Genomic DNA, 11,180 nt, shown 5'->3' on the forward strand with positions numbered 1-11,180 from the left:
TCACCTTCTAATGCTTCACATCATGGTTTTCAATTTGCTTGCAAATTAATTAATGAATATTCCTCAACCCAATTATCAGATCCTTATCAGATTAGGTAGAGTTAATTAATCAGGTTTGAAAATGTGATAATTGATTAAGAGATAATGAAAGATAAACTTTAACTTAACTTTATTTAAATGGTGGAATCATCATAATGAAGTGACCAACTAGCTTCTGGTGTGATATACATTTCTCCCAACATTCAAAGAAGTACTGAGTCCGAATTTGATCAACAAATTACCTACGGAAATGTATATTTATTCATCCTTTGATCATTTTCAAAATCAATGTAAGAAAACTAAATTATATTTCATGGAAAACGCTAATAAAGCATTTCTTTGTCGAAAGCATAAAGCTTTTGGAGTTAGTCTAAATAGTAAGAAAAAACTATCATAACAAGTTAAAGAGTTTAAATGTGTTCAAAGTTGGATCCTCTTCAAAGGGAAATTAGCAACTGTCAAAAGGTTTGAAACGAAAACTATAAAGGCTTACTGTTTTCACCTCTCTCTCTCTCTCTCTCTCGTTGGGATTGTGGTGGGTGTAAATTAGTTGCAATATAATATGAAAACCAGAGATGAGTTGAGTTGTATGCATTCTTATCGTTACAATTATTAAAAAGTTGCTGATGAGATAGTTTATGTTATTATAAAGATGCGTTTTTGTGGTGGTGGTGAACCTTGGGAGCGAGGTCGATGGTGCATTTGATTTTGATTATCTTTGGCCAGCAGTTGTTTGGGATATAGCCTATAGGGACAACACATATATATGCCACTACCAGGTCATTCGAGTTGCCTTTGTATTACTTTTTCAAAAGGTTGCTGGATGTTACATGGAACCCAATAATATATAGTTTTGTAGTGATTATTCTACCTTATCTTCGTCCATATTTGATGGCTTTCTGGTCGTTTTCTAGGAATAATAAGTAGGTAATGCTTTAAGCTGCTTCTTCTTGGAGTTACGCATGTAGTGAGAGCGATGTTTTGCCACTCATGTCACTCTTAATATTTTCTTTAGTTTTTGGGTAATTTAATAGTAGTTGGCAAGTGTATGAACATGATGATGCCACCTTATCAAATACTGCACATCATTATCTTGATCATGAAAAAAGAGTCTGAAAATAATTAACAGTTATCTATTTTCCTGGTCGGTAAGTATTGATTAAACAACAAATATATATATTGAGGTTATTGTATGGACTTGCCTTCCCAGGATTAGATAATGCATTCTTTCTAGGGTTTGTATTTTTCTTCTTTAAATTATAGTCTTGGTCTTACAATATATCTTGGTTTTATTGTTGTAATAAGCTACTACTTTTCTACTTATTTTGAAAGCTTCTTTCAAAATAAGTAAAGGTCCACCATCATCTCAAATGGATTAATTTTTGCTATGTCCTCTAAACAATGTCCGAAATCCCACGATGTGAAAATCATTTTGATCCAACTTGCTCTCTAAATCCATTTTTTACGCTGGACCCTATCCTCGAATTTCTTGCTCTCTGCCACCATCCTAGCATTGTCAGTAGAGTGCCGGTCATTCTTTGTAGTTGCTTTGCCAAGGACTTGATCTCTTCCTCCTTACGACCCACCCGATCTTCCATGCTTCTGACGATCGCAGTGAGGCGCCACTCACACTCAACCTTCGGCTCTTTATCAAAGTCTCCCTAGAGGAGGGCTGCACGAAGGTTGTAGGAGGACTCGACCAGATAATTTCCTTGGAGAGGAAGACTGAAGAAGCAATTAGCAAATAAATGGTCAAAAATCATGTATTCCCTCGATCATACTCTGATCCTCACAAATTGGCACATTGTACCAATTCGTTCGCTAATCGCACACAATGAACCGCACATTGGAACGGAGGTCATTTGGAATGTCCATAGGAGATTATCCTCAGTAGGAGTCTCTCTGGGATTAGACATTGTAACTTTATATTTTTGGTGAAGCGTGACACTATTGCACTGCTAGTTTGAGGTTCAAACTTGGGCGTGACACCTTTAGTAGGGTGACCCTCACTACTGCCACAAGTAGCATAATCCAAACCGCTTGGGTTGGCCAATGGGTTGGAGTCCAACCAGCGCCGAACCACCCCATGCCCACCCTTATTTCCTAGATAGCAAACAGTGCAGGCTGAGCTCCCAGATTATGAGCCAGTATATAAATGTTGCACAACAGGCGGAACGAGGGGATTGTCCTCTTATGGAATGCTTCACTTGAAAACAAGGCTTAATCAAACTCATTAAGTTCTTCAGCAAAGGTATAAGAACATTACTTCTGAAACTGCAACATTGAGTACAATGTTACCATTTGAGATATATTTCTGATTCAGGCATTGGAGAGTGGTCCACCGTCAGCCGTCGTCACCACTTAAAGGTGACCTCTGGCCCTTGTGCAAGCACTTAAAGAGAAAGAAGACAACTTTGGTGAGTCCGAAGTAGCTCTGGTATTTGCTTGCTCAACTTGTTAAACCGACACGAAAATAACAGATTTCGAGTCAATCCACTAATGAGTTAGATGGTTATCCAGTCAATTGTTAAGGAAATATAATAAAATTAGAATTTAATTTTACATAAAAACGAGTAATGTAATTAAGTTTATAATTTTATTCTATTTCTATAATTATTGTATATTACAATCTTATAATATATAATTAATAATAATATTTATTATATATTATTCGAAATACTAAAATGCATCAATCCGCAATATTAGTACCCTCTCTCCAATCCAATTGGTTAGTGATGCACGTAAGGATGATGGTATTGAGCTATATTTTGTATGAAGAGGTCCTCAACCCCTTAGATTTGGAAGGAATGAGAAGGCCCACATCAAGGGGTGGTAACCTACATAGCGAAAAGGGGGATCGCCTTCAGGCAAGCACTAAGCAAGTAAACTACATTATTTGTGGGAATTTCCTCCCCACGGTTGAAACAAGGGGCACTTTTGGTTTTGTAGTGTTTGAAACAATTATGTTTTCTACATATTACTATATCTCTAGAGTCAATAATTTTATATGAAGAACTACTGAATTCAATCACTTGTTGCCGTTACTCTTCAGTTTTATGTTGAGGTTTATGAGAGCAAGGAACTAGAGATAGCTAGTAGGGAAATATGAATGAGGGAGGGAGAGAGCTCAGGCATGAGGGACAAAGTTGCTGCGAACTGGAATCTATTTGGATAGTGTACCTGTTGACGAGTCAATCGTTATTGGGTCACTTGCTACGAATTCAATAAGATAACATGTTTGACATGATATGATTAGTTAAGATAAAGGGTATGACTCGAAAAATACAAACACGACATGTTTGTCAAATCTACTTCAAAATAGGGAGAAAAATACGCTAACAAAATGTTAGGTAATGTGTCTCATTCATCTATTTTTGTTAGGGGCGCAACTCGAGTGGGTTGGAAGGTCAACCCAATCCTAACCTAACTTTTACAATTCGGGCTCAGATTTAGGTTGGGTTTCATTCGGGTTCATTGTGGCTCAGGTTTAATTGGGTTTGGGTTTACTTGGGTTAGGTTCGGGTTGCCCAACTTTTCGAGTTTAATCATATAACAACTTAGTTTTCAAGAATTCCTAAAAAAATTAAGCCAAGTAGCATCAAGGCTAGTTAACTTTAATTTCATAAATCAATCAAACTTGCTGAGGAATTGCTTCGAGACACAAAGAATTTAAGTTTTGGAGACTAACAATCTACTATAAAGCCTTAGGGGGGTGTAGTCAAACTTGGATTTGAGAGGATTTTAAAAGACTTTAAAATCCTAATATAGTCAACCAAAAGATTTTTAGAATCCTTGTAAATCTAGGTGTAGTCAATGGAGATTTCAATAGTCAGTTTTAAAGTCCATCAAAATCTAGATGTATTAAAAAATTAAAGATTTTGTAGGATTTCATTAAGTTGTGGATTTTGTGGGATTTGAGAGGAAGAAGTATATATATTCAAGACCAAATAGAATCCTACCTCACACCTTAGGATTTCAAATCCAGGGACCTCTTTGAACGTTGACTCCTCTTTTTCTCACTGCCGGCCACTTTGTTTGCTTTATCTTCTTCCTTCATCTCTGCAATTTTTTCTTCAATTTTCGTTGCTAGGTCGCATCATTTTTATGCAATTTTTTCTTCAACTTTTCATTGTTGGGCTGCAACTTTTTTCTTCATATATATTTGCAATTTTTTCATGTTGTTGGGCCCTCATGCTGATTGCTATTGTTTCTGCGAAATTTTCATATTACGATTGGACTGCTTCTAGTTGTAAATGAGAAAGGTTTCTCTGGATTATGATACCTAGGTGTCTAATAGATTGATCAAGAGGAAATTTTGAGAGCATGTCTGCTTCTTAATTATGCTTGTCTTTGTACCATGCATGCATTTGTTTCATTCATAAATATTAGGAACAAATAAGAATAAAGTGGGGTAGGAAGTAGGATTGGAAAGGGGTGCAACTATGGATCTTTGAGTTCGGTTTGTATAATAATCTTGACTTTTTTTTTCGGCTCCAAGGGATGTAGCTCTAGAGCATGAACAACTTTATTTGATTAGATTTATGACCTAGATTCATTTATCACTATTGGATTTATTTGACGGTTAAGATTCAACGCTAAAAATCTATCAAAATCCATAGAAATGTGTTACGTGAATCTTCTCAAATCTTCCAAAATCATATGGATTTGTAGAAGTCTACATAATCCTATGAAATCCATCACTTATCAAAATCTATTAAAATCCTCTCAAATCTAAGTTTGACAACACACCCCTTAGGATTTAGAGACTACGAATATGGGCTGACTAATCACAGCCTCTTATTCCCTAAAAGCTTAAGTAATTATAAGGGGTAATTTATTAAAAAAGTATTAGAAAGGGCGTTGGTTTTTGGACTTAGCCCACTTGGATGTAGTATGAGAATTAATTGATATGGGTTACAATCTGGTTAGATTGAGTTTAGTTAATCTGATTGGGTTGGGTTGGGGATAGACGGCAAATGATCAACCCCACTCAACCCAATCAATGAAGGGGGTTGAAATTGAGTTGGGTTCGGACGGGTTATAACTAAAAAAAAAATCGCTTGGTTGGGTTTAAAGTCAGGTTGGACATGGACGAGTTTGAATTGGCCCAACCTAAGTTGCACCTCTAATTTTTGTACAAGACCAATTGACGTGACATATCACATAGCATTTTCGTATTGTCTGCAAATAAATGAGTTTTATAGGATGCCCAATTGTAAACAAATGAATTGTTGCTATATCATTAGGACATGAGTTGTCCCAAAGAACATAATCTCGTTTGGAGTTCTATGACCGAGAAAAGATGATTCACTATATTAAAGGAATGTCAAAGAAATAGAAGAATAATTTATGTCCAACTTGAAAAATGAAAATGAGTTACTCATTAAGAAATCATATACATTACAATTCTCTCTCCATAAAAAAATAGTAGGATAAGTAGACATAAGTTTTTCATGTCTAATCCTCTCTCAAAGAGAAATCATCCATCGCTCTCTTCAATATATCTTGAGTTTTACAAGTTGTCAAATCCATTTAAATCCTAAGAAACAAAGGAGCGCTATTTGGATATCAAAGTTTTTGCTCACCAAACACAAAAACAAAACATTGAAATGTTGAAGTAGCCAAAAGTCCGAGATGTTTATCACATACAACCAAACTCGTGATTTGGAAGGTGCAGTGATCAAACATGTGATGCCCTGAACCAATTAACAAGGATCTTGTGGATGCCCTTAGTGAGAGAGAGAGAGAGAGAGAGAGAGAGAGAGAGAGAGAGAGAGAGAGAGAGAGAGAGAGAGAGTCAAGACTCATGATCAATCATGACTCTAACATTAGAGTGGGTGAGGGAGAATGGAAATATTTATTTGAGGTTTGGCAAATTGGCAACGGCATGCGTTTAAACATCTGCAATAATGTCAACTGCCAAGGCCGGTGGCACACACACAAAGCTTGGCTGCCCCATCATGAATGCATGTACATGGAGGTTGCCTTTGCTGCCCCTTCAAGCTAAGAAACCTCCACGCCATGCTTATGGTAGCCTCCTTCCATTACTTAGCTCCTTTTACACCCTACATTCCACCAAATTGCTTTTCTGTTTCATTGCCATCAATTACATTTGAAACAGTGCATAAATCACATCCATGCTTGTTTGCAATGCATATATTAATTGTACTTGTCGGGTACTACAAGACCACTTTAAATTTGATTTTCTGTAATGATAATTAAACAAGACTTGTGACATTTTGTAGTTTGAGTGGTTATGTGTTCTTATTCTTACACTTGAGATTTTGTGCTCAACTCCACCGTCTAGAGTATTTCAATGGAGAGATAGAACTCTGAGATGTAAATATAAGTTTTATTCAATGTAAATTTGGAATTTTATTTACTTCAATATCTTTGAATGGCAAGGCCGAACTCCTAAAGATGTAAGAAGAAAGATGTAATTTACACGTTTCAGCTAAAATATGTATTTTACATCCGTTCAAGACATTTTCATCTCTCATTTGAGCTACAAAGGGAAGACTTGGGAGAACCAAAATAGAAAGGGTAGTGTTATTTACACACTTCTTTTTATTACTTCCCACACATTGTTGTTAATTTATGTCGATTTTATTCAATCTATTCGAACTGACAGCCGAAAATTATGAGCGGTGTGTGGATAGCACCATCCCATAGAAATTAGTTAAAGAGATGGGGTCAAAAAGTGGTTTGCTTGTGATAACCATGAATTTAATTAGTATGTTATATTGTTGTGAAAATCTATGAATTAAGGAGTAATTAAGGACATAGTGGTTCTGAGAAGATTAAAAATTAAGGCACTCAAGTGGAGCAAAAACCTGATTAAGAGAAACTAAAGTATTGAAGATATTAAGGTTGTGAACAAATTAAATGACAATCATACCCTTTATAAATAACCTCTTCAAGGACTGGCATGTAACTTCTCAATGAAATAATGCTTCGTAAAAAATGCAACAAAATTAACCTTTAAAGGGTATTTCTGGAAATTTAGACATTCTTGTTAGGGTTCGGGGAGATCGGCACAGTACACCATCATTCTGTTCCTTCCTGGACCTCTTTTCCATCACCAAAATTCTAGTCCAAGCGAAGTGACAACCACTCCCTCCTCGGACCTTATAAAAGCCACACTAATGCACCCAAAAGTTTCATACGAAAAGACTAACTACTGCTACATACATTAGCAAGAGAGAAAACATGGCTTCTAGGGTTTCTATCTTTCTCTTTTTCGCTTCTCTGACGTTTCTTTCCGTTGCTTTTGCCGAGGAAAGAGCCCCCCACGGCCTTGCCAAAGAAAACCCGATGGCGTTTTCACCGTCAGCATACAATTTTTTCCATCCAACGTCCCAAAACCCCAATGCCAAAGACCCATGTGTTGAATCCAATTGCTCACCATTGCCTCTTGCAGCTCAAGTACGATCAACAGAAGCACACGAGAGCAGATTCTCTACATCACAGAATCGGCGAGCGAGATTCGGAGCTGCTGGGGCTGCTGGCATTGTGTTCGGTTTAGCATTTGCAGTCTTTATGGCAATGGGCGTTTACTATGTGCTTGTCACACGCAGTGCAAATATGAGTCTAACCAACACGGTAAAACCCGATGTATGAAGTTCTCTTCTCACTGCATGAAGCTTCATGGCACGACCAAGCTATCTACAACCCTACTTGGATCTCTCTATGATCTATCCTTCATTTCATTGTACTAAAACCAGATTATGTAGTGTGTATCCATAATTAATTAGTGATCAGTGCACGGTATCTACGAGTTAAACATATTTCTTAAGGGAAGTATTATTGACACTCTAAAAATCTCATTCTTCACTCCTCACAAGTGTATTTTTATTTCCTAATATAGAAAGTTTAGAGTGTAGAATGAGATTTTTGGAGTGCTAATAACAATTTCCTTCCTTAATGACAATTAAGTTTGTTCACTTTTTAGCATTCAAGCAAAACTGAGAAACAAAATGATTACCAAGCAATCTACATTGAGAGCAGTCAATGATAGAAAATGGAGGTCCCCATGTTAACAAGTTAAATAGCAAGTAACCTACACGAATGAAGGTAAAAACAAAAAAAGGTTTCATGATTATGTCCTACGATTTCTAAAAACGTCAACATCGACAATGGTGGAGTCAGAATTTTAGCCTAGGAGGGATCTAAACATCTCAATCTGAAAAACGCTCTCCTGATCTTACAAAATTTACTCTGCTGAGTGATGAGCAACTGATCAACGTCGTTTGGGTATGGTATGGTGTTGTTCTCATCATCATCTTCCCTAAACTTAAACCCCAAGCCTCTCTAACTTTCTTCCTCTCACCCTCCATTGATTCTCAGACCAAAGGCCTCCTCAAAGCTCACAAACAACAGATTGTCTGAACTCCATAGGAGCCACAAACCTCAAATCAAACTCAATGAAAGAAATTAAAGTAAAAACGTTAGATTGGGGCTCTGAGCTTACAATAAACCTTGAAAATCATTTGCATAACGCTAAACCTTTATGCTTGATAAATCTCAGGATCGGCCTAGGATCATCCTGATCCTTTTATGGCTCCGCCTCTGAACATCGAACTCGTATTATAACCACTGTTCTAAAATCTCCACCTAGCGCCGCTTTGAGATAAGAATCCGCAAATGATCTTGTCATTTTTCAAATGGATGAAAAGCACTCCTAAAGTAAACCAAAAGTGTCACAAACAGCTGAAGGAAACTCACTAGTTGGGGGTATTTGTAGTAACAACCATAAAGCTAGATGTGTTCAGTTATTCTAATGATCGCAATGGAAGAAAAGATCCAGATGGATTGGTTGGACAATCAGGGCCAGAACATTCGGGTCCCATTCTCTCGTTTTATCTTTGGTAAATCTTGAACTGTCACGAAGGTCATGAACCATCATGAAAAAGACATATTCACGGATGTAAATTAAAAAAATATAATATAGTTTACCGGCAAAATTATTATGCCTTTAAAATGGTGGTCACGATGCATTATCTTCTGGTTTGCTCAAAATATGTAAAAAGATACAATGTGGGCAAGTTTAGCTCAGCATGTATAAATGTCACGCAAATAGAACTCCATACGGGGTGCAGTGCAGCAATTCAAATCTATCTACCATCCAGATGAACTAAGAGATTCAATCACAGGTCGAAATGTCTGGTCCACAGATTTGTTCCAAAGATGTGCAAGCTCTGCACGAGTTTTCCTTCCAAATATGGGCTCTGTAATCTGCAGAGTTTTGAAAGCCGAAATTGTTAGAATTCAAGCAAAGCAAGCTAGGAACTCAATAAATCACGAAATGTTTCAATCTATGTCACGAATGCTTATTGGTAAGTTCGGTTAATAGTTTCCAGCTACATGATAAGTTTGATGGAGATGATCTAAGAAAGAAGCCAAACACAGAAAGTGCACACAAGTCCATAACATAAGGTCATAAATCCAAAGTTTACGACCTCACTTGAAAAGTGCAGAGAGAGTGCCCAGCCAAAAAGGATTCTAATCTCAACTTACCTATTCTTCAACTTTCATGAACCAAGAGTTTTATCCTTCACCAACTTCTGTTACATGAGCAATAGCTGCATCAAAGAAATTTAACCCAAAATTAACCTACTCCAACTTCAGTTTTCCTCCCCCAAACCCACCTTATTCAATGTTTAGGACTCGACAGTTCTTCCTACAATATCATTAGCAAATGGAAAAATTTAGATCCGGAACAAAAAAATGCCAGTATATGGTTTACAAGAAAGAACGAGGATCAATTTTGGATTCTGCGTAATAATTGTTCCTATAATTAGCGATGAACAATGATAGTTGACCATGAATAATTTCAAGAAAGTAATAACTCTTTTTCTTAAAGTAATGAATATTCCATCAAGTACATCATTAATAGGTCATGTATCAACTAGATTAGACCCATCTCAATGATCCTATATTACAACACAATACTCACAAGTCCCTAAACGATAATGCTTTCTATACAAACTCAAGAGAATTGTTATATTGGTTCGGACATGCCACATTTCTATTTATCCGATTGCCAAAAGGTTGCTCCTCCTTTCTGAGAAGATGCTACTTTGTTTTTCGGTATTGCTGAATATCAAATGTCCTATGAGGAACAAACATTTCTACCAAACAACCATTAGACCCGTAAATTGTAACAAAATCATGTATGCAAGTGTTTCCACCCCACGCCTTAGCTATTCCACTCCTCTAACTTTCCTTTTGGGATGTAGCTTAACTGAAATAGATGCATATGTCTATACGCCTACCTATGATTATAATCGTACATCATCAAAGCCAAAGATTTTCATATCAACAAGTTTCAAGGAGAAAGCAACGACAGAAAACCCATATAATTACTCGCCGAAACGAATAAGAACAAATACCCATCCCCTGATTTCCCTACCATTTCATTCCCCAGATAACCGTGATCATCACCAATTCAGTTCTACAATGTTATAGACCTCATTGGGCAAAATTTGTTGAGTTTATCGAATCCACAGCGGTACTTCGAGGTGGTCATGTACAGAAAATGATTATCATAGATAATACAATAAAATTACAATAAAAAATCAAATATTTTCGCCAACAAATGATCCAATTATACTGATCAAGCAACCTAATCCTAGCCATAACCGCATTATCTGGTAAACACGACCAATTGGGAAAAGCTACAAACCAACAAGATTAAGACTTCACACGCTAAAGCTAGGGTTTTCAGTCGGCACAAAACGACGCCTTAACACCAACAATTATACAAGCAAATTGGAAATTACCCGGGAAACTGGTTGAGGTTTGGTCCCTGAAATCGAGTTGTAGATGCATCGGCGCTGCTCGAACACAACGATCCCCGTGAAAATGCTTCCGAGTGCAGCACCCAGCAGACGCTCCTGCATTTTTAAAATTTTGTTCATACGAGAAAATCACGAATCGAAACAAAAAGCTTTGAATTTGTAATTTCGATTGAGGACTACCTGAGCAAGAACGCTAATCATGGCGGATGTGCGTATGGAATTTGGGGCTGTTCGATTTGATTTCTGTGCAGATGGTGGAGAACAATGGGTAGCTGATTTTGTTAGGCTCGCGCGACAGGGGAGGGGACTTGATTTGGGCTGGGTTTAAATTTATGAACTCCA

General features: G+C 37.0%; 2 protein-coding genes across 2 annotated transcripts; one reads left to right on the plus strand and one right to left on the minus strand.

Moving 5' to 3' along the window:
• The first annotated feature begins 7,187 nt into the window (after positions 1 to 7,187).
• Positions 7,188 to 7,969, plus strand: LOC125470454. Its single transcript, XM_048569547.1, has one exon. The coding sequence runs from the start codon at positions 7,249 to 7,251 to the stop codon at positions 7,657 to 7,659; it is 411 nt and encodes a 136-aa protein (XP_048425504.1). The 5' UTR covers positions 7,188 to 7,248; the 3' UTR covers positions 7,660 to 7,969.
• A 997-nt stretch (positions 7,970 to 8,966) lies between these two features.
• On the minus strand, positions 8,967 to 11,180 carry LOC103956772. The gene is made up of 3 exons (XM_009368801.2): positions 11,019 to 11,180; positions 10,821 to 10,934; positions 8,967 to 9,273 (listed from the first exon to the last, which is right to left on the minus strand). Exons 1-3 carry the CDS (start codon positions 11,037 to 11,039, stop codon positions 9,157 to 9,159), a joined length of 252 nt encoding a protein of 83 aa, XP_009367076.1. The 5' UTR covers positions 11,040 to 11,180; the 3' UTR covers positions 8,967 to 9,156.

Source organism: the organism of the source record quoted next, unplaced genomic scaffold, assembly GCF_019419815.1.
Source record: "Pyrus x bretschneideri cultivar Hongxiangsu unplaced genomic scaffold, Pyrus_bretschneideri_v1 Contig5, whole genome shotgun sequence".
NCBI lineage: Eukaryota > Viridiplantae > Streptophyta > Magnoliopsida > Rosales > Rosaceae > Pyrus > Pyrus x bretschneideri.